The following is a 21,255-nucleotide window of genomic DNA, read 5'->3' on the forward strand; positions in this document are numbered from 1 at the left end:
CCGGGACCGCAGTGCGGCGGCTTCCCACTGCTGGAGGGAGCGGAGTGCTCCTGGGGGGACAGGTGATGACCCAGAGTCCCTTCCCAGACCCTAGGAGCGGAGCCATGTCCACGTGCAAGGTCAAGTCCCGCCTCCTGAGGGGTCTGCAAGGGACAGGCGGGGGCGGCGGGAGCGCCCCCCTGTCCACCTGCCCGCCCTGCTCTGATGCGGTTTCCCTTGTGTCAGTGGCTACTGGCACGTCCCCCGGCCCCGCGCAGTGCCCAGCACCAGGGCGAGCGCAACGGACGCTGCCGAACGGGCCTCCCTCACCGCAGAGTGCGCTCCTGAGCTCCGGGGGAGCCTTCCGTCCGCAGGGCCGAGCCCTCGGGGTGCAGGGCAGATGCCTTCCGCTCTGCAGCGCGGAGCACCCCCCCCCCCCCCCCCCCCCCCCCCGGGGCGCGCCCCCCGGGCCCCCCCCCCCCCCCACCCCCCTGGATCGGGAGTGGCTTGTGGAAAGCCCCCAAAGTCCTCAGGCGAGGGACATTCACAGGCCTCCCGACGGGGTTCCGGGGCCACGGCGCGGGGAGGAGGGCGGCGAGCTCGGCCGGGAGTAAGGCCCTCGGTTCCGGCCTGACCGTCCCGCAGGTGGGCTCTCCGTGGCTCCACCTTCCCACAGAGGACAGGGCAGCGGGGGCCAGAACAGGAGCCGGCAGGACCCTCGGGCTGAGGTGACCCAGGCGACCCCGACGGCCCCACTCGCGGGCGCCGCGGCGGGCCGGCCCCTCGCTCGGTGGGGAAACTCGGGGCCCAGCCGGACCTCCGGCCACGCCCCCACCGGCGGCGCCTCCCCGGAGCCCCGCCCCCTCACAGACACCGCCCCGCCCGGTGCCGCCGCGTGACGGACGGCGCAGGGCGGCGCGGGCGGGGTCTGGGAGCCCCGGGGTTGCGTGGCGTCTCGACGGGCGCCGCCTCCGCCCTGTCGCCGGCCGCCGGGTCGTGGGGCCCGCCGCCCTGCAGCCGCCAGCCCGCTGGGGCCCGGCCTTCCCCCGGCCCTGCCGGGCGAGTTGTGTGGTCAGAGCAACCCGGGCCCAGCCCGCTTCCAGCTGCGGATTTCCTGAAACCCGAGCAGAGACCAGGGGTTCCCGTGGGAACCGAGCGTGCCGCGAGGCGCGACGGACGGCCTTGGTGTGACCAGTGCGAGGACGCAGTGATGGTTGACTGGACGCCGGTGAACCGTGTGAAACAGCTCGTTAATGAAGTTCATCGGTTACTTGTTCAAATGATAACATTTGGGATATGACGTAAAATAAGGCTATACTTGAAAACGACTGTCACCTGATTCTTGTGACTTTCTTAACGGAGCCACGAGAAAGCGTGAAATCAGGCCCGTGGCCCCCGCCACGTTTCTGTTGGGGCTGCTGGACACGCACACGCGGACGGAGAGAGTGTGCCGCCCCCCCCCCCCCACATTCTCTGCAAGCAGGTGTGCGGTCCGTGGGGCCACGGTGGGCCACGGCCGCTCGGGAGCTTGGGGCTACCTTTGCTTCCCCAGGGCTCTGCTGGGGGCACTCTCCGTGAGCTCCCCTTGATAAGGATGAGGGACGTGAGGCGGAGGGAGTCGGGACCACCTCCCAGGTCCCTCCCAGGTCCCTCCACCTGTGCGCAGCAGCGGCTGCTCCACCTTCCGTTTGTCCCATCGTGCCTGGTGGACCATGGGCCTGGCGCAGGCCGATTATGGCTGAGACCCAGACGTCTTCCCTGAACGTCAAGCTGCCTCCAGGTCTGGCTGGGGACATGGCACTGCACGCCGAGACCATGAAAATCTCCCCTTCGACTGCAGGCGGCAGGTTCTCTGCAGGCGCAGGGGACCCAGAAGGCCTGAATCCCACCACACCTCTGCAGCTCCTTCCTGCCTCTTGGGTGAGGAAGTGACCGAATGAGACACAGAGGTGGGCAACCACAGCCGGCTCCCCCGTGCGCCGGCTTTATGCCTTACAAGTCCTGGCTTCTTCATCCAGAGGGGCTGCGGCTTGGAGGTTCGCTCTGAGGGTGAGACGGAGAAGGCCTCCCGGCTGTGGGGAAGCAGGCCTGCACACGGCGCACCTCACAGAGCCCCGCTATGGTTTTGTGGGATGGGTTCTAAGGAAGTTCCAGACGGGCAGACAGGTCTGTAACTCAAACTCAGAACGTACTTTAACTCCAGTCATTCTTTGGAATGTGCTTAGAATGAAGGTGGTGGTTGTGACGGCGGTGTGGGTTCCACACGCTGCTATCAGACGCTCCCCCCGCCCCTTCTTCTGGCCCTTCAGTGTGATCCTCTCCAAGAGGCCTCCCTGAACCCTCAAATCTGAAGTGTCCCCCGTTATGGCAGCTCATGACTAGGTTTTATGTTCTTTTTCTGAAGTGGTACCCCCTCCCCCAATAAAACTGGGTTGTCTCTCTCCACTAGAACGTGAGCTCCTTGAGAGCGGGGTCTCACCTGTCTTGTTAGCCTGGTGCCCGGGGACCCTCCGTGGCTGGCCTGTACGGGGCCTTCGGCAGCCAGGCTCCCAGTGGGCAGCCAGTGACCACGTGAATGAAGGCACACGTCCCGATCTCCCGGGCACCCCAAGGTAAAGGGTTCCAGAAAGCAGGGCTCTTGTCCTGGTTATCTGGTTCCTCTCTCCTGAAGGCATTCTAACCAGGCTATGTCCTCTTAATATTCCACACCTATAAGCCAGCAGGACACTTCAGGGGGAGCCTGGGCAGAACAGAGCAGAGCATTCACCTTCCTTACTCCTGACTCTGTTTTTATTACTGTAGCCTCATACGGACCAACCTTTTGCCCCTGCTCTTCCTCAGCCTCCTTGGGTCGGAAGAAACAGAAATTCACTCAGAGGCCCTTTAGATAAAAGACGCAGAGGTACGGGAAGGACTAGAGGCTGCTTTCTAATCAGCCGGGCCACCTTGAAAGGCTGTGGGTCTCCCACGAGAGCAAAGTGGAAACCATCACAAACCATCTGAGTCAGCTGCTGGGTCTGGCTCCCTGTCCCGGGCTCACACAGTCTCCTGGTCATTACCCTGTCTCCACGCACAGGGTGGAAGATGACAGTCCTACTCCATCTCACTTCTCACAGCCAGACGTGACAGGATGGTGGTTCCAATTCCAGTCCTGGGTCCCAGGAGAGGAGCTGATTGGTTCAGCTGTGCGTCTCTCATCTCATTAGCAGTGACAGGAAGGTAGGGGTCCCACCTTGTAGAAGTGGCTGCTGAGGTGACCGTCTTACTGCCGTCACTGTAAGTGGGCAGAAAATTTTCTAACAAGGAGCTTCCCCAGAGGCTGAAGTCACCCCAGAAAGACCTACTCACCAGGTGAGACATGCAAAGTAACAGTGGTATGGCCAAGTGCACTGGCAAGGCACTGGCAGTGGTGTTGGAGCTGGTCCCCCGGCCCCTGCCCACTGGCTGCTTGTGAGGACTGAATGCAGACAGACTTCCTCATCCTACTCGGGACAGACACGTTTTAGATTCATGCTCTGCATTCTACAAGACCCCTCGGTTATCCCCAGAGCCACTCAGGGCCTCCTAGTGCCCGCTTCCACCTCTAGATTAGTGCCCCCGGGGAGCTGGCCGGAACACAGCAATCCCTGACTCTTTCCCTGCCAGGAGTCCCCTGCAGTGGACTGCCTGGGCGTGCGCGCTCTTGTCACACAGCCAGGGCAGCCTGTCGTCCGTCACCTCACTCAGCTCTCTGGGGGGTTGGGAGCCGAGCCGGCACTCTGTGGTTCCAGGCTGGTGGGTGGCCAGGAGGCAAGACGAGGGTAAGGCTGGCAGAAACAGTGTGGCATTCTGGAGGCTCTGGGCAGGGAGGGGCGTTCCTGCTCACCAGCGCACCTTCAGAGAGCAGGGGCTGGGAGCCAGATCCTGACGTCCCCTGTGTTCAGGTCAGCTAGCTGTGCTCTCCAAGACCCAGCGCTCCCTTACTTTCTCGATGGGGAACCACGGTGTATCTGGGAGAGAAGACAGCTGCCGCCCTCCTGATGAGCAGCTCCGAGCTGGAAGATGTACGAAGCCCCTCCACGCCCTTGGTCTTAAGAAGAGGCTGTCACTACAGTTCCAGGATCCCGCAGGGCTCCGCCCTATAACGCACAGCAACCTTAAATTTGGAAAGGTCCATTCCCACGGAGGTCCACGCTTGCCTCCAGCGTGCGGCCCAGGGCACACACCGGTCACAGAACCGAGCCTTAAACACGCCGGCGGCCGCCTCCCACCCTGCTCCCCGGCCGGCTGCTGTTCCCGGGGCGGCCCGCTCCGCTCACTGATGGGAACCGCCGCCTCTGGGCACCCTTTCCCTACCGAGAGGCCACCGAGAGGCCCCCTCCAGCGCGCCCCGGTCCTGGCAGCAGGACCCCGGCGGCAGCGGGACCCCCGGCGGCGGTGACCCCGGCGGCAGCGGGACCCCGGCGGTGCTGATCCCCGACGGCAGCGGGACCCCGGCAGCAGGACCCCCGGCGGCAGCAGGATCCCGGCGGCGCTGACCCCGGCGGAAGCGGGACCCCGGCGGCGCTGACCCCGACGGCAGCAGGACCCCGGCAGCAGGACCCCGGCGGCGCTGATCCCGGCGGCAGCGGGCCCCCGGGCAGGCGGACCCCGGCGGCGCTGACCCCGACGGCAGCGGGACCCCGGCAGCAGGACCCCGGCGGCAGCAGGATCCCGGCGGCGCTGACCCCGACGGCAGCGGGACCCCGGCAGCAGGACCCCCGGCGGCGCTGACCCGGACGGCAGCGGCCCCTCCCGCACTAACACCCCCTCCCCCGACCCTCCTCCCGGTACAACAGCGCCGCTGACACAGAACCCGCACCCGCGGAGAGGCTCGGGGTCTGGCAGCCGCCGAGAGGGCCAGCGTCACTCCACGGTGACTGCCGTCAACCTCAGGAGAAGCGGCGAGCCATCGCTCTCCTCGCCGAAACCGCCCGGCCCCGCCGCCCTCCCAGGGCGAGCTCGTCCCCTGCCGGAGCCCGGCGGCCGGAGGGGGAGGCGGGGCCGCGCGTCGGCGCATGCGCGCGTCGGCGCAGCCGCGAGGGCGTCAGTGCGCATGCGCCCGGACGGGCCCATTTCCCGGGCACCCCCGGCTCCCCTGCCGGTGGTTCCGCCCGCGGGGGGCGGGGGCAGGCGCGGCGGGAAAATCGGCGCTGCGCGCGGCCGCACTTCTGTACCTCGGGTTCCCGCTCGCTCCGCGTCCCGCCCGGAGCCCGCGTCCCGCCCGGAGCCCGCGTCCCTGTCCCCGCTCCCGCCATGGCACAGCCTCGCCTCACCGACTTCTTCGCGCGCCGCCGCCCCGGGCTCCGCGCCGTGCCTCCGCGGGTCAAGCAGGCCTGGCGCACCCCGAGCCCCGCCAAGCCCGCGCCCGGCGCCCCGGCCCGCACCCCGGGCAGCAGCCGCAAGCGCGCCCGCCCGCCCGCAGAGCCCGCGCGCGACCACCCCGCGCCGCCCGCGCGCCGGAGACTGCGGCTGCCGGCGGACGCGGTGAGCGGGAGACAGGCCGGGGCGGGGGTGCGGGCGGGGGGCGCGGACCGGGGTGCGGGCTGCCCACGGGGCACGGGGCGGAGAACCGGCCCCGAACGGCTGCAGGACACTGGAGAAGGCCCGGGGCCCAGTCCCCGCGGGCGGCGGGGGAGGTGTGTCGTGGGCGCCGCGAGAACCGGGCGCAGAGCTCCGCAGCGAGGGCGCGGAGGTGCTGGACCGAGCTGCTGGAGGGGCCGGAGGAGGGCCCGGGCTCCGTGCGCTGGTAGATGTCCAGCCTGCCGGCCAGGCTGGGCGAGGGGTCAGGCCCGGGAGAGCAAGAAGCCCAGACAGACCACGGCCGGCCCCTCTGGCTTGACTGCAGCGAAAACCCGGCCTTGTGCCCCCTTTGTCGCTAAGCCAGGGAGGGAGGAACCAGTCTTTCACCACCGAGTCTGGTTCCTCACTCACCTTCTGCGGCCTGCCCGCCAGGTCTCGGGTCCCACTGCCCCGGCTGCCCCGGCTGACCCCACTGCCCCGGCTGAGCTGGCTGTTCCTGGCTCCCCAGAGCAGGCCTCTCTCTCAGCAGGTCTGCAGCCCTGCCTGGCCACCCCGGAGAAGAAAGTGAGTCTGGACCCAGGGTGGGGGAGGTGGAGTGATGTGGGTGTGACTGGCCAGCTGACGGCATCTTGTGTCCACAGGCCTCCTCAAAAGTCACATTCTCTGAGCTGAAGTCATGCCTACAGCGGGCCCGGGAGCTAGGGGCCCGGGCCCAGGAGCTGAGGGCAAGTGCCCCGAGGAAGGATGCTGGGGAGCCCAGCGTGCTGGAGGACCAGGGGCACCCAGCTGGGCCATGGTGAGTCCTGTGTGGGCGTTCAGGCCTCAAAGGAAAGGCTAGTCTGGTAGGAGGACAGGACTGGGCAGAGGCAGGCACGGGGCTCTCAGATCCCAGCTCTGCCACTGGCTAGCTCCGCACCCTGACCTCCATCTGTGAGACGTGCCAGCTCTTGCCGTGAGGGCCCTTGTGAATTTGGGACGCTCTCAAAGGCTGCCGCTGTGGTGTGTGTGTGTCCCGCAGCCCCGCGTCCACTTTTGCTCCCTGTGGTATCGTGTGCCTTTTAGAGATGAGGGAACCAGGGTTGGGGGTGGCTTGGGACTTCCCCGGCCCTGGGGTCTCCCGGGCCACGTTGTCTGCCTGCGGTTGGTGTTGGAGGGCTGTGGGTCTGGTGCTTCCCCTGAGCCCGGCTCCCTCCATGGCAGTGGAGAGAAGGCACCTGCCTACCAGCGCTTCCACGCCCTGGCCCAGCCGGGGCCCCCAGGCCTCGTGCTGCCCTACAAGTACCAGGTGCTGGCGGAGATGTTCCGCAGCATGGACGCCATCGTGGGCTTGTTGTACAACCGCTCGGAGACCGTGACGTTTGCCAAAGTCAAGCAGGGCGTTCAGGACATGATGCGCAAGTGAGTGGCCCACAGCGGGCCGGGGCCTCCCCCTCCCTACGGCCAGCGGGCAGGGGACTCCCCCTGCCTGCGGAGACCACCCTGTGCCCTGCCTGGCGCTCTCTGAGCCCAGTACCTTGTCCCGTAGGCGCTTTGAAGAGCGCAACGTGGGCCAGATCAGAACCGTGTACCCAACCTCCTACCGCTTCCGCCAGGAGCGCAACATCCCCACCTTCAAGGACGGCATCAAGAGGTCCGATTACCAGCTTACCATTGAGCCACTGCTGGACCACGGTGAGGGGCCATGGCTGAGTTCACGCAGCTCTGAGCCTGTCTCCCTGCCAGGGATACGGTTTGGAGCGTGGGTGTGAGGCGTTGGGCCCCGGCCTCCTCCAAGACCGGGGTCTCAGCCCTGAACTCTGCCCGCAGAGGCCGGCAGCACGGCGCCCCAGCTCACGGCCTCACACCTCCTGCAGCGCCGGCGGCTCTTCAGCCAGAACCTGGAGAAGCGTGTCCGTGAGCACCACAGGGTGAGTACCCGGCCCATGCGGGAGGCCTGTCCCTAGCCTGCCCTGCACCCCATCCCCTCCTCCTGTGACAGCTCGGTCCTGCTTGCAGGAAACAGGTCTTCTTGAGAGGCTGACCTTTCAAGTTCTCTGGACCCCTCCCACGGCTGCCTCTTGCAGGGTGGATGCGGGGTGGGCGAGGGTCCGGGCCCTGGTCCCCTGGTGGCTGAGCGGGAGGAGCTCGGCGTGGCAACCCCAGGCCCCTGGAGGTTCACGACGGGCTCAGTGGGGGCTGCCAGCTGCGGTGTCCTGTCCTTGCCCGGCTGAGCAGCTGGAGCTCGGGTGCTGGATCCAAGGTCGTCCAGCCGGGACAGGAGCCCCACAGCCTTGCCTACCCCAACACGGACGTGCCCGGGATCAGCCCACACTCCCTGTCCCCTTCACACACAGGCCTTCCTGGCCTCCCTGAACCCTCCCGTGGTGGTGCCTGAGGACCAGCTCACACGTTGGCACCCCCGGTTCAATGTGGACAGCGTGCCTGACATCGAGCCGGCTGAGTTGCCCCAGCCGCCCACCGTGGAGAAGCCGGCCACTGCCCAGGAGGTGTTGGCCCGTGCCCGCGGCCTCCTGTCACCCAGGGTGAGACTGAGTCTGGGAGGGTGGGGCGGGGCAGCCCCCCCCCTCTCCACGCAGGCACCTGATAGGTAGGCTCTGTCCTGGGCCACATGCCTCGGGGTGGTGGGATGGGCTGTCCCTCCACACAGGCACAGTGTGCAGGCTGGCCGGCTCTATCCTGGGGCAGCAGGTTCGGCCCTGCTGGGCTGCACAGACTGCCCCCCACCCCCCGGGGAGGGGAGGCTGCTCCTCATTCCTCCCTTCTGACCTGCCCTAGATGGAAAAGGCCCTGAGTGACCTGGCCCAGCGTACCGCCAAGCCCAGCAGCCCTGGGTCCCCCGGCTCCGCCCCACCGGCCACCCCACCAGCCACCCCGCCTGCGGCCCTGAAGGGGGTGTCCCAGGACCTGCTAGAGAGGGTGAGTGCTGGGGGTCCCAGTGGGGCAGAGCCGGGGGCAGCATGGGCCTGGCTTCCCACTGACTGTGGCCTGGGCCCGCCGCAGATTCGATGCAAGGAAGCACAGAAGCAGCTGGCACAGATGACCCGGCGGCCGGAGCAGGAGCAGCGGCTGCAGCGGCTCGAGCGGCTGCCCGAGCTGGCCCGTGTACTGCGCAGCATCTTCGTGTCGGAGCGTAAGCCGGCACTGCCCATGGACGTGGCCTGCAGCCGGCTGCTGGGCAGCTACTCCGTGGCCCTGAGCCCTGGTGTGTGCGGGGCCCTCCCTGTGTCCCCGACTCCCGGTTGAGGGTGGGCACCGGGGATCGGCCGCTCCACATCCTTGTGGAGCGTCTGTGGTGTGTGCTGGGTGGGCACAGTGCCTTGGAGGTCAGCTCTTGAGCTTCTGCCTTCACAACCCGACTGTGCCCTGCAGCCCCTCAGATGGCCCCACGGCCCACTGGACCCTTGGCTCCCTCCAAGCTCCAGGGTAGCTCCTCCCTGGGACTGGGACCTGTGCAGGGCTTAGTGGGAGGGTCAGCTCCTTGGCAAAGCTGTTCCTCATCTTTTCAGCGTTCACTCTGCTTCTCGGGGGCATGGACAGGCAGGTAGGGGAAGAGGGGCAGAGTTGGCCTTCAGGCAGACCTGCTGACGGGGCCTGGGCCCCCGCCTCATGCACCCCTCCCTCTGCAGGGGAGATGGAGAAGCATGTGCAACTCCTCTCTGAGCTGCTGCCCGACTGGCTCAGTCTGCACCGTGTCCGTGCGGACACCTACATCAAGCTGGACAAGGCTGCTGACCTGGCAGGTGTCCTCACACGGCTGGCCTGCCTTGCCCGGGCAGAGGTGGCGCTGTGAACCTCGCGGCCACAGACTTCCGGTCCCTGCCCTCGCCCGCTGTGTCTTTTACTCTCTTTAGGAACAAGATGCACTTTCCCCCCTCTGCACCCCCCACCAGGCTCCCTGGCCAGCGTAGGCGGTAGGCCTCCCCTGGGGCAGCATTTTGTCATTAAACTGGTTTCTGTTGGGGACTTGGTCTTTGCAGTGTTTAGGGTGTAGGGAAGTGAGGCCGGAGGGCAGGTAGTGGGCAGAATGCCCTCGAGATGTACACGTGGGAATCCTGGATGGCCCAGTGGGCCTGGTGTCCCCCTGGGCCCTTGTAGGAGGGCAGCAGACTGCAAACCTGGACGGCAGCAAGCTGCTGGCTCAGGATGGAGGGTCGGCCCTGAGGCTCTTAGAAGCCGGGAAAGCCATGGACACGGTCTCCCTGGAGCCCCCAGAAGGAACTGGCCCCAGCAACACAGATGGGCACTTCCACCATCTAGAACCTGAAGACAAAGTTGTGAGCTGCCCAGAGCATGACCTATCAGAGCCACGACTGGACAGCAGTTCGGGCAGCCTGGTCTCCTGCCTGCTCTGGGCCACAGGAGGCCTGGGCAGCCGGCCAGGTGGGATTCCTGCATGTCGCCCCACAGCCCCGCCCCACAGCCCCGCCCCAGCACCTGGACTGAGAGCAAGCACTCTAACAAAGCAGTTTATTCACGTCTGTCTGTTAAGTGCACCTGCAGGGGGCTGGGCCCCGGCCTGAACTGCTAGCTCCAGGCCTTGGCACCTGCAGATCCAGAGCCCGTAGGAAGGACCGAGACCACGGCCTAGGCACTTTGAAAAGGCAACTGCATGCACAAAACCGTTAAAAAAAAAAGTCCAGGCCGATGGCTGGTGCCCCCTGGCGGCCGCGGCGCCGTCACTCGAACTGCAGGAGAGAAAAGAAGGGCACCGGAGCCAGCTTCTCCCTGCCCTTCAGCGACGTCAGCTCCACCAGGCTCACGCACTCCAGCACCTCGGCCTGCAGCCGGCTCAGCAGCTCACAGGCTGCCCGCATGGTTCCTGGGCGGGGGGAGACGGGGTCGGTATGGTGACGAGGCTCCCAGTGGCCCTTGCGGAGTCCCGCAGCTCACTGGAAGCTGGACAGTGCTGCCTGGTCTGCTTCTCACTCCCCCTGTGAGGCACATTCTACCAGCCCTAGCAGCGCCCCCACCAGGCCCTCCTTTGGTGGGGTCAGTCAGGGGAAGACCCTCACCGCCAGTGGCCAGCAGATCGTCCACGACGACCACCTTCTGCCCTGGCTCCAAGGCGTCTCTCTGGATTTCCAGCTCCGCCTGCAAATGGGAAGCAGGTGCATGGTCCGCCTGTGTCTGGGAATGGCCTGGGCGGGGATGTCTGGGCCCCAGTTTCAACCACCCAGCGGTTTCCTGGCGGGCCTGGCGTCCCAGACACAGAGGCTGAGCCCCAACCACGGCAGTGCCCCTCGACCCCATGACTGTCCTGGGGTGGGGAGTCCCTGAGGGGGGAAGGCGGCGGTGCCCAGCCCATTCACCTTGCCGTACTCCAGGGTGTATGAGGCAGACACAGTGGGGCCGGGCAGCTTCCCTCGTTTTCGGACGAGCACGCAGCCCAAGCCAAGCTCCTGGGCCAGGGATGGGCCGAACAGAAAGCCTCGGGAGTCCAGGCCTGTTGGCGAGAGCTGGGGTGTCAAGGGGCAGCTGTGTGGTACAGGAGCCTTAGATCCCCGTGAGCCAGTGCTGGAAGGTGACACGGGGCCTTTGCAAAGACAACAGGCTCCTGGGTCTGTCGGCTGCAGCTGGAAGACCAGGACATCACACTCTCAGCAACGCTGACCAGCCCAGCACACACGTGCTGCGCCTCAGGAAGTGACCTGACTCCCCCGCTCGGCGCTGCTGCCGGTCTAGCGGGGACTATGACAGGGACTCGGCCGTTCCTCATCCTTAAAAGCAGCATCTGCCTGGAGCGGGCGGAGCGGGGTCCCGACGCCGTCCAGGAGAGCAGTGGGGGCGGGCTGCCCTGGCGGGGAGGACTCAGCCAAGTGGAAAGCTGTGGCCCCTGGGGAGCTTTGGGAGCCCCAGGCGAGGGGACTCGCACAGGGACCAGACCTGCCAGGGTGCCGCGGGGAAAGGGCGCGGCCCAGGGCTCAGGGCTCTCCAGGGGAGAACACCAGCGTGCTTGGCCCGTGGACTCTGGTCAGACACTCCCTGGGCAACCGGGCCGCGGGGCCCCACGTGTCCGGAGCTGGAGGCCAGGAACCTGCGGCGGGGGGCGGGGCGCTACGGTCCGCCGGGCCACCCCAGGGGGGGCCCACGTCCGGCCGCCACGTGCGGCGCAGCGGGTCCGTCCCTACCACCCACCAAGGGTCCCCGCCCACACCCCGGTGCGGCGTCCAGTGCGTCCGCCGGGGCCGCCCCCCAGCCCCTCCGCGCTCACGGCCTCCTGGCGCAGACCCTGCGGCCCCGGACACCCCAGGGCGCGGGCGCGGCAGGGCGGGCGCGGCGTCCCCGGTTCACTTGCCCACGACGTAGTCGATGTCGCCGCCGTGCGTCTGTCTCAGGTGGCGCGCCAGGAGGCCGATGGACGCGCGGAAGGCGGCGGGGTCCTTCAGGAGCGGCGAGATGTCCCTGGCGCGCGCGAGCGGGCGGGTGAGGCCGGGCGTCGCGCGTGGGCCCCGCGCCCCCCGCCCCGCGCGCCCCCGCGGCCGCCCCGCCCGCACCTGAACAGCACCCCCGGGACGGGGAAGTCCGGGAAGCTGCGGATGCGCCGCGCCACCAGCTGCAGCTCGGGGTCCGCCATCGAGCGGCCGGCGCGTGTCGCGCGCGGGGGAACCGGGCTCGGCGGCGAGGGGGCGGGGCCGGCGGCTCTGCGCCTGCGCTCGGCGCCCGTGGGCGGGGCCGCACCGTGGGGCGGGCTCCCCGCCGCTCGCCGGAACTACCGTATTTCTCCGAATCTGAGGTGCCAAGGTTGTTCCGGCGCGCTTGCGGTTTTGCAGCCTGAACAAACGCGTCCGCATCCGGGGGGCTGCGCGGCCGGAGGGCGACCGCGGCGACCGCGCAGGCCCGGCCGGGCTCCCGGGGAAGTGCCGAGGGGCGGGGCCGGCCCGCGAGAGTCCGGGAGGAAGAAGGGCCCGGGCTACCCGAGCGCTCCGCCCCGTCCGCGGAGGTGGGCGGTGGCTCGGCCGCCGCGGGGCGGGACGCAGCGAATTCCACCGCTGCCCTCTGGCCGGCTTCTGCAAAAACAAGAACTCCCAAGTGCCGGCTCCTTTATTCTAAAACTCCTCTTCGCCATTTCCCAAGTCTTAGAGCGGCGCAGTACGGGTGGCGTCTCCACCGGCTCGCTCAGGCTCCCCGCGCCAGAGGGTTGGCGGCAGGGCAGCTGAGAGGCACCGACTGGCCACAGGGCCCTGGGGTCAGGATCCCTAAGGAAGGGGGAAGGTCAAGGTCCCCACCGGACCAGGGAGGCCTCCCTTGGCAGTTGTCAGGATCTCCTTCCGCCTTCACAATCCCACTCAGTGGGGTGCAGGGGCCAAGGGGCCAACACAGGACTGGCGAGGCCAGCTGTGACGGTGAGATTCAGGTCGCAGTCCTGTCCTCTGGATCGCTGGATGGAGGCAGGGCCCTGGAGGAGGCCAGCAGGAGGTCGGAGGGCAGCATCCGGCTCGGGCTGTGAGGCTGTGGGTCCTCACCGCAGGGTCAGGCCGACCAGGAGGGCTGAGGAACGCCAGGGCTGGGTCTCTGGCACGTGGAGCCAGCAGATCCCGCTGCTGGCTGCAGATGAGGTCTGTCCGTGTGGGCACGGCTGCCGCGGCTCAGGGTTCGTCCAGCAGGGAGCCCTAAGGCCAGAGTCTTCCTAGCCGCAGGCACTAGTGGGGCCAGGAGCACTTCTCTGGGACGGACTCTGGGGGCGTCAAGCACTTCCCTAACTTTTCACAGCCTGGGGGCGCCCAGTTCTGGCAGTGAGAATTGAGAGAGAACAGCAAGTTACTCTAAGCACGTCTGGGCTCCACCGTGGCCAGAGTCCCTCCCCGCCCCATCTCCTCCAGACACACTTCAGCAAGGGCTGACCCTGGAGGGCCCTCACAGCCTGCTCAAGACCATCCATAAAGAGCTCTCTGATGGTCAGCTGCGGGGAGAGCTGGCCCGTTCCAGTGGAGCACGGACGGCCCCTCTACCTAGCGTCCACACGCCTCCATATGGCCGTATTCTCCTGGTGCGGAGGATGGGCCCTCCTTGCTTCGCCATGGCCTCTCACTGCCCATGGGGGTCTCTGCACCTCAGAAGGGAGACTCCAAGTCACTCTGGAGGCGTACCCCCCTGAGCGGGCCTCCCAGGCTGTTCCCGAATCAGGTTACCAAGGGCAGTGAGAACCGCGCTGAAGGTCTCTCCTGCCCTGGAAGGCATCACCTGGCTTGTGGCTGCCCAGATGGGGAGAGGGGCCGGCCAGGCTTTGGAGAAGGAAGCTGCTCTTGACCTCGGACACAGAGCAAAGCACAGGGTGTGTGCAGAACAGACTCCGCCCAGCCAGCCTGACTGAGGGTGTGGGGAGCCAGCACCCGACTCTGGAGGCTGGTCCACACTGCTCTGGGCTGCCTTCAGTTCACTTGCGGGATTGGGGGGGCAGGTCCAGGGGTCAGGTGGCTGTGGTCATGCCCCGGCCAGTTCCCTCCACGCCCTCCCCCACTATATCAGGCAGTGGGAAGGGACACGGGCACCACACGCACTGCTTGACAGAGGGCATGCTGGGGGTGGGGACAGCTTGCCTTCCCAGTGAGATTAAAGTGGAGTGGGCACGTGGGGCTCTCAGACTCCTGGGACCCCAGGCACCTTGGTGGTCCTGAGACGGGTACCTTCCTGCTCTACTCTGTGCGTTCAGAAGGCAGACCACTCCACGGAGGGAGGGAGGAGGCCCTGGGGGCTTTTGCTCTGAACGTCCTTCTGTGGGGGACTTCAGGACACGAAGCTGCAGGTGTGGACAGCAGCGACAGGCCACCCCACCCTGGCCCTGGCTACCAAGGCAGCCCTGCCCGCCCCAGGATCACGCTCAGCGCCCGGAACACGTGGCTGACTCTGCTCCTGGTGTGCTCCCCCACCTGCTGCCCTGGCCACTTGGGGCAGACCAGACTCCACACGGCAGGTCAACAGTGTCCGGCTGCTCTCTGAACCACCGTGCGGGACTGTGGGACACGCGGCTCAGGGAGAGGGGCCGTCAGGCCGGGAAGCTGGGCCACCCCGTTCTGACGGTGCTTGGTGGGCTTTGAAGCCAAAGCTTCGGATACTGAGACACCTGAATCACCCATGTCCGCAGCAGGGAGCCAGACACCCTCAGCTCCAGGGACAGGACCTTCAGGCCATCAGTCCACTGTGTCCATACCCCACGTGGGAGTGACTTGGGCCAAGTGACTCCCAGCCACCCCTGCTGGGTCTGCACAGAGCAGCAGGAGGGGAAGGGGTCCAGCCCGCAGCTCCGGCAGCCTCTGGAGGCCCGCGGTCTACCGCGTCCTGCCACACTGCCCAGCAGTCGCTTCTGCTGCCAGAAGTCTCTGCAATCCCAGACAGCTCCCAGTTGAGAAGGGGGGCGAGGGTGTGGGCTGCACAGACGTTCCACGGCCCCTGGGACACCCTCCCGGCACTGGCGACCTGCGGCACATCAAGCACTCACCATGACAGCCTGGTTGCACACGTTGAGCTGGGGCTGTCCAGGGACCAAGGTCTCCTGGTGCTGCCGGACGGCCAGGGTGACCCTGCGCAGGGCACGCAGGTACTCGGGGCTGGCAAAGCTAGAGGCAAGAGGACCAGGTCACTGAGGGAGCAAGGCCCAGGCCGGCCGGCAGGACAGGCCACCCCAGCAGCAGGGGAAGGGGCCTGGGGAGGGAGGGGTCCACCGCCCCAGTGGAGCCACCAGCTGGTGGCCCCTACCTCTGTCCCTCTGTGCCCAAGGGCTGGCATGCACCTCAGCAACTGCCCCACAGATGAGGCCGCAGGCACAGCAGCCATGACCCCTGTCAGCGTTCAGGGCCTGAGCCCCGGCCAGCACCACCGAGGGCACCAACAGGACCACGGGCGCCCCCGAGCAGACCTGGGGCCTTCCCGCTTTCCCAGTCCCTCCGACCCAGATCTGTGTGGCAGGAGCAGGGATCCCGCCCTGCTCCCCACGGTCTCTGGGTCTGCAGCCGTGGGACTCCCAGGCTGCCCCGAACCTCAGGCCCTCCAGTCCATCCTGCAGGCCGCGCTCACCGCACAGACGGCCTGCAAGCTTTTCCGTGAGGCCTCAAGACCCTGTCAAGTCTTTCCCCTTCTCTGGCCAAATGCACTGTGAAGGACTGGCTTAAGCTAAGGTCGTTCGTCTCAGCAGCAAGGTCTGCCTGGCTCTTGTCCTCTGAAGCTCAAGTGTGCTGGGGACATATGTGACTTCTGGGTGACGCTGGGGGCAGTCAGACTGCAGGAGGCCTCATGGGCAGAGGTGCGGCCTGTGGCTCCTCCGCAATCAGGCCCTGCCGTCGGCTCCCATGGCCCCGCTCGGTGTTGGCTCTGAAGTTACTTCCGGGGACAGGAGAGGCCTCCGACTGCTTCCTCCCAGGCTCCCCCTGGCTTAGCCTGATCCCCAGCCCCCCACGCACACGACCCTGGGCTCCACACCTGTGGCTGCTGATACCCGTGAGGGCGTCCCAGCTCCCAGTGCAGTGTCCTAGGGCCCCGGAGACACGCGGCCACAGACTGGGGTTTAGACCCCCGGGGTCTCTTCCCTCCCAGGTCTGGAGGCTGCAGGCTGAGATCCAGGCAGGAACGTACCCCCTGCGGAGGTGCGTGTCCCTTCACCTCTGCCTCCGATTTCATGCGGCCCCTCCCCCATGTGTGTCCCCTCTTCTGTCTCCCAGGGCTACTCTCCGCAGGCCACGCCACCCTGATCCAGGATGACCTCCCCGCGACCTCGCCTTCACTGTCCCCACGAAGGCCCCGCTGCCAGGAAAGCCGCGTGTGAGGTTCTGGAGTGGGGCCCGTCTGTCTCCTTCCCACATCCCCGGGATCTGAGCTGGGCAGAGGGACCGAAAGTGTCTTAAGCGTCCCGGTTGGCACCACAAGGCCCCGCCCCAGAGCCTCGCCGGGAGGAGCCCCGGGGTGGATCTTTCACACTGGTGCTGCCTGCCGGGCACGAGGGGCTCGTCCACCCCACACGCAGAGGCTGCTCAGGGCGGGGGTCATGTAACTGTGTCACGTGAACCCGTGGTGGAGGGACAGAGACCAGGCGGATGGGAACACCTGAGGAGGCGGGCCACGCACACCAGTTTGCCGAGGCAGACACGGAGGACAGGCCTGGACCACCTGTGGGGGCAGGAGAACTACCCCACCTGCCGCCGCGCGTCTCTCAAGAGCTCAGGACGTGCCTCTGCTTGGCAGTGCCCAGCCCGCCAGCGAGCATCTGCCCTTGCTTGGGGCCGGCTCACCTGAGGGGGAACCTCTCCCCGGGGTCTCGTCCCAGGTGGAAGACCAGGGGCAGCTCCGTGTGGTCCTCCTGCGTGTGGGTGGTGACTCCTGAGACGTTCTGCCCGGGGCAGAAATCGATGCCCTGAAACGGGAGGCCGGGAGGGCCGTGAGGGCCGTGCGCGCATGCGGGCATGGATACGCCCCAGGAGCCCAGGAGGCAGGGGCCTCGAGCTCCCCGAGGCAAGCCAGCCCGTCTCCCTGCCACCTGCTGCATCCCTAGACGTGCCACGAGAGTGTCCCAAGGCTGAGCACGCCGAGGGCCGGCCTCCTGTAGGATGGCATCTCTCCCACGCCCTGGCCCCGGAGCCGCGGAGCCATTGTGTCTGTCTTTGTATCCCACCGGCAACCCCTTCTCGGGCAGGGACGTGATTTTTTGTTTTTAAGATTTTTACTTATTTATTTGAGAGAGAGACAGAGAAAGAGAGAAATGACACGAGTGACAGGAGGGGCAGAGGGAGAAGCAGACTTGCGGCCAATGCAGGGCTCGATCCCAGGACTCTGGGACGCTGACCTGAGCCGAAGGCAGACGCTTATTACCTGAGCCCCCCAAGCACCCCGGGAGATAAATCTCTTTACGATATTTAGAAGCACCTGGTGACTCGGTGACGCATGTAATTCCTGATCTCAGAGTTGTCTGATCCCCACGTTAGGTGTAGAGATTGGGTAAAAAATGAAATCTCAAAGAAAAAGGAAAAAAAGCGCTACCCCTTAAACAAATTGTTCCAGCCCGTCTGGCGGCCGGCCTGTCACTGAATTCCAGAGCAAAGCCACCCCAGCACGTGCTGCTCACCGCTCCCTGCAGGCCGCCCGGGAGCCAGGAAAGACAGGCCCACGGCGGCAGCCCACGGCGGCAGCCCAGACGCCCGGGAACAGCAGGGCCTGAAACAGACCACTGCCGACGCGTCCGAGGACACAGGACAGCAGACCGTGTGCATCGAGGCTCAGGTGTATGGCCCCAGGTCCCCAGACAGGCCCAGTTCTGCAATTTCCCAGACCACCTCTGCTCTCGGGGCTCCTTTGGGGGGACACTGCGGGGCAGCTTCAGCCTCTGAGGTCAGCGTGTGGCACGAGCCCCGTCCAAGGTGCTGGGACGGCCCTAGGCCCCTTCCCAAAGCTACTGCGCTCACAGCCTGGAGCTGTGTCCCCAAGGCTCGCAGGCCGTGGGACTCCGACTTGGGAACAGGAAAAGCCAGCTATACCCCGAGGACACCCTGGTGAGCCCAGGGCCCCACAAGCAGCTTAGCTGCAGTCTTCAGCCAATACAGGACACGGCCTAAGGGAGGGTCTGGAGAGGCAGCTGTACACAGAGACGGGTACACGGTGCTCACGAACCCCAGAACCGGCGGCCAGGGAAGGCTTTCTGCAGCGGTCAGTGCCGTCGACGGGCGCCCCCCACACCCCGTGTCCAACCCCCCTGCGTCTGTCACGGACAGCTGGTCAGCGGAGCAGGCAACATTCTGCTTCTCAATAAAGCAGGGAGGTTAGGAACCCGTGAAATTCTATTCATCCGCACTGAGCTGTGACTCTTGAGCCAGTGGCTGAAAATTAAGGAGACTCGAAGCCGGAGAAGACAGCCAGTGATGTGCGCCCAAGTGGGTTCCAGAGTGGGTGGCCCCTTGACCTTCGGGGAGTAGAAGTGCTGGAGAACACATGGGGATTTGACCACGAGAGAGCCTACAGCCTCCAGCACGAAAAAGCTGGCAGCTACCAGTCCAGACAAAAAACACAAATCCTCACCTGGATGCAAGCCAAGTACACTACTTACCAACACTCCACTCACCAGCACTGGGTTTCCCTCACGACTGCTGTCCCTGGGACATCACCGCCGAGCCAGCCCCACGTGCCAGCCCAGGGTGCACCCGTCCCTCCGCGGCCCTGGCCCTTGGAGCCATGCACTTAGTCTAAGTCTGGGAGTGGCCCCCAAGTGCAGAGGACCACATGCACGTGTACCCCACTCCTGCTGTGCCACGGGCTGCCACAGGGAAACGGGTTCGTCCCTCCTTCTCGGCCTGCCCCGCTCAGCCAGCCATTGGGGAACGGAAAAGCCTGACCTGGGATGTGACTGGGCCCCAGGGACAAGAGTATAGCTGGGAAGCTAGCAGGGTCCACGCGGGTGACTCCCAAGCTAAGGACCACAGACCCGCACGCCCCTGCAGGGACGCAGCCCCGGCCTCTCCCTTAGGCTGGGAGCCGGCCCGGGCCTGGCTGAGCAGCCCCAGCCGGGCAGCCTCGTGACTTCTGAACAAAGCTGGCCCTAGCACGTTAGCCTCCTGGAAGGGCCATCAGAGCAGCCGACAGTGAGCCCACTCTCCTCCTGGGCAGCTGCCTCCCAGGGAGGGACTGCCCTGGGGAGCAGAGCAGCAGCACCCCGTTTCCTGGGAACTCAGAAGGGTGTCGAGCAGAGCCCGGAGGCAGCAGGAGCCACGTGTCCGGCGGAGGAGGGCGGGGCCCACGCAGCAGAGCGGCCTCTCCCGATCGGGGCCCCACCGTAAACACAGTCTGCCCAGGTCACACAGGCAACGGCTCCACCTGCAGAACTTTCTGGACTTTCCCAACACTCCTTCTGAAAGAAGCTCCCCCTGCTCTTCTGGGGTCTGGCCTGGGTGGAAGCTGGGACGGGTCTCATTTGGGGCTGCCCAGACCCTGCCCTGAGAGCCCCTGGAGCCACAGGGAGGCCTGAAGTGTGGCTCCCGGAAGCCTGCTCCCATGCCACCTGGAATCTTGGGCAGCCGACAGCGGGGCCGCAGAAAGCCCCGGGAGGGAACAGTGAGGCCACACAGCTGCCCCCAAGCTCGCACAGCCAAGCTCTGAGTTTTCGGGGGCTCCTACGACCTCTTAGCCTCTGAGCACCTAAAGGGCAAACCACAGGCAGCCCTGCCTGATAGGACATGGGGCCAGGTGCTGAGGATGGCTGACATCGTGCCTGAAGGGCGGGCAGGCTCAGCTGTGGGACGGAGAGCAAGGGCAGGGACCCTGGGCGCGAGCGGGAGGGCCGAGTGGGCCCGAGAGAGTCCAGTGCTAAGCACGTAGGCCAGGGGACAGGACTGTGCCATGCCCTAGTGCTGACAGTGGTTTGGAAGAGGTTGGGGACCGGTGCCACAGCGAGTCTGGGGGTTTGCGAGTCAGGTGGCGAGCACGAGAGGCCTGTGGCCACCTGTCCTCCGCAGTGGCCTCTGGTCCTGGCCCGCTCTGTCCAGAGGTGTCCTCCTAAGAGGGAGGTGGTGGGTCTGCAGAGTTCATGGTACCCAAAGCCCCCTCACCTGTCTGAACTCCTCCCAAGAATTGGTCCAGGTCCAGAAGTGGGCCTTGTACTGGCCGAGGGTGACCGCCATCAGCGTGTTGCCGCGGTAATAGAATATCGGCCTGTTGCGGAGGGAGGGAAGGGTCAGGAGAAACTTGTCACAGAAACGACCACGCTGGGCTCCCACTGAGCACAGTGGGGAACAGGTCCACCAGGCCGCAGGGGGTGGCCGGGCCCCTGGGTCCTTGGCCCCGGCGTGAAGCTGGCGGCAGGCAGAGAGGCTCTGGCCCTCGCCGTGGGGCAGACGGCCTGCTGAGCCCCCACCACCACGGCGCTCCCTCCCCTGCGAGTCAACAAGCTCTTGTCCAGGGTTCGAGACAGCAAAGACAAGCACGGCTGAAAACGCCGGACACTGGCTCACCAGCCCAGACCCAGGCCTCAGCAGCTCTGAGGCGGCGGCGGCGGCCTTCCCAGCCGCGAGACTTCGCATTTCGCAATTCCCGTCCCTTGAGCAACCTGGGAACCTGACTCTGTGTGAGCACAACAGCACCTGGTCTCAAGCTGGGAAGAAGCCGCGTCCGGCACCGGTGAAGCCCAAGCCACGGCCGGGCCCCAGGGGTCCGGACAGCCGGACACTCAGGCAGAACTCCCTCCACCCCAAGCGCTGGGCCTGGGGCCCCATGCCCTGGGTGCTGGGAGCCGGGTCTCGGGGTGCCAGGGCTCTCGCTTCTCAGGTCCTCCCCCTGCCCCGAGCCGGCCTGGGGAGGAAACGGCCTTGTCAGCCAGGCCTGGCTCTGTCCCCTGGTGTAGGGGGCTGGCGCCCAGCGGGCACGCACCTGTCTGTCAGCTGGCCCCACAGCATGGCAGGGAGCAGGTCCAGGCCGTCGATCACCCTGTCGCTGGGCGGAGCCAGGCCCGCGAGGGACAGGCTGGTCGTGAAGAGGTCCATGATGCTGCCCGGCTGGTGGCTCACCTGCAAGGACCGGACGCGGGGGCCGTCGGAGAGCCCGCCCTGACCGGACGGCCGCCGGGGACACGCCGGGACAAGGACAGGACGCGGGGGCCGTCGGAGAGCCCGCCCTGACCGGACGGCCGCCGGGGACACGCCGGGACAAGGACAGGACGCGGGGGCCGTCGGAGAGCCCGCCCTGACCGGACGGCCGCCGGGGACACGCCGGGACAAGGACCGGACGCGGGGGCCGTCGGAGAGCCCGCCCTGACCGGACGGCCGCCGG

At 66.6% G+C, this 21,255-nt stretch overlaps 4 protein-coding genes across 4 annotated transcripts in view; 1 reads left to right on the top strand and 3 right to left on the bottom strand.

Annotated features, from left to right (window-relative positions):
- Nucleotides 1-975: 975 nt before the first annotated feature.
- On the bottom strand, nucleotides 976-5,055 carry LOC132004982 (basic proline-rich protein-like). Its single transcript, XM_059381644.1, has 4 exons — nucleotides 4,868-5,055; nucleotides 3,943-4,801; nucleotides 3,328-3,461; nucleotides 976-3,253 (listed from the first exon to the last, which is right to left on the bottom strand). The coding sequence occupies exons 1-4, from the start codon at nucleotides 5,053-5,055 to the stop codon at nucleotides 3,073-3,075; spliced, it is 1,362 nt and encodes a 453-aa protein (XP_059237627.1). The 3' UTR covers nucleotides 976-3,072.
- On the top strand, nucleotides 4,603-9,483 carry CDT1 (chromatin licensing and DNA replication factor 1). The gene is made up of 10 exons (XM_059381399.1): nucleotides 4,603-5,484; nucleotides 5,953-6,084; nucleotides 6,162-6,316; nucleotides 6,721-6,918; nucleotides 7,046-7,191; nucleotides 7,327-7,427; nucleotides 7,854-8,042; nucleotides 8,296-8,436; nucleotides 8,521-8,722; nucleotides 9,147-9,483. The coding sequence occupies exons 1-10, from the start codon at nucleotides 5,254-5,256 to the stop codon at nucleotides 9,308-9,310; spliced, it is 1,659 nt and encodes a 552-aa protein (XP_059237382.1). The 5' UTR covers nucleotides 4,603-5,253; the 3' UTR covers nucleotides 9,311-9,483.
- A 490-nt stretch (nucleotides 9,484-9,973) lies between these two features.
- On the bottom strand, nucleotides 9,974-12,160 carry APRT (adenine phosphoribosyltransferase). Its single transcript, XM_059382546.1, has 5 exons — nucleotides 12,015-12,160; nucleotides 11,816-11,922; nucleotides 10,830-10,963; nucleotides 10,533-10,611; nucleotides 9,974-10,339 (listed from the first exon to the last, which is right to left on the bottom strand). Exons 1-5 carry the CDS (start codon nucleotides 12,092-12,094, stop codon nucleotides 10,197-10,199), a joined length of 543 nt encoding a protein of 180 aa, XP_059238529.1. The 5' UTR covers nucleotides 12,095-12,160; the 3' UTR covers nucleotides 9,974-10,196.
- Nucleotides 12,161-12,543: 383 nt separating this feature from the next.
- Nucleotides 12,544-21,255, bottom strand: part of GALNS (galactosamine (N-acetyl)-6-sulfatase) — a 22,235-nt gene continuing 13,523 nt past the window's right edge. The window contains exons 10-14 of the mRNA XM_059382545.1: nucleotides 20,857-20,993; nucleotides 20,040-20,142; nucleotides 16,740-16,861; nucleotides 14,957-15,074; nucleotides 12,544-13,247 (exon numbers count right to left, since the gene is read on the bottom strand). Coding sequence (XP_059238528.1) covers nucleotides 13,161-13,247; nucleotides 14,957-15,074; nucleotides 16,740-16,861; nucleotides 20,040-20,142; nucleotides 20,857-20,993 — 567 coding nt within the window. The 3' untranslated portion in view covers nucleotides 12,544-13,160. The remainder of the gene's footprint in view (nucleotides 13,248-14,956; nucleotides 15,075-16,739; nucleotides 16,862-20,039; nucleotides 20,143-20,856; nucleotides 20,994-21,255) is intronic.

This window comes from Mustela nigripes, chromosome 17 (genome assembly GCF_022355385.1).
Source record: "Mustela nigripes isolate SB6536 chromosome 17, MUSNIG.SB6536, whole genome shotgun sequence".
Taxonomy (NCBI): domain Eukaryota; kingdom Metazoa; phylum Chordata; class Mammalia; order Carnivora; family Mustelidae; genus Mustela; species Mustela nigripes.

Bases quoted from the DNA above. Each gene is read 5' to 3' on its own strand.
- LOC132004982 (XM_059381644.1), bottom strand. From the start codon at position 5,055: ATGCGCACTGACGCCCTCGCGGCTGCGCCGACGCGCGCATGCGCCGAC. The intron at 3,462-3,942 runs GTAAGGGAGCGC...TGTCCCGAGTAG, and splicing joins CGTGGTTCCCCATCGAGAAA to GATGAGGAAGTCTGTCTGCA. The intron at 3,254-3,327 runs GTGAGTAGGTCT...GCCCACTTACAG, and splicing joins TACTTTGCATGTCTCACCTG to TGACGGCAGTAAGACGGTCA.
- APRT (XM_059382546.1), bottom strand. From the start codon at position 12,094: ATGGCGGACCCCGAGCTGCAGCTGGTGGCGCGGCGCATCCGCAGCTTC. The intron at 11,923-12,014 runs GTGCGGGCGGGG...CGCGCGCGCCAG, and splicing joins GTCCCGGGGGTGCTGTTCAG to GGACATCTCGCCGCTCCTGA. The intron at 10,612-10,829 runs GTGAATGGGCTG...TCCCATTTGCAG, and splicing joins ACACCCTGGAGTACGGCAAG to GCGGAGCTGGAAATCCAGAG.
- CDT1 (XM_059381399.1), top strand. From the start codon at position 5,254: ATGGCACAGCCTCGCCTCACCGACTTCTTCGCGCGCCGCCGCCCCGGG. The intron at 7,192-7,326 runs GTGAGGGGCCAT...CTCTGCCCGCAG, and splicing joins TGAGCCACTGCTGGACCACG to AGGCCGGCAGCACGGCGCCC. The intron at 7,428-7,853 runs GTGAGTACCCGG...CTTCACACACAG, and splicing joins GTGTCCGTGAGCACCACAGG to GCCTTCCTGGCCTCCCTGAA.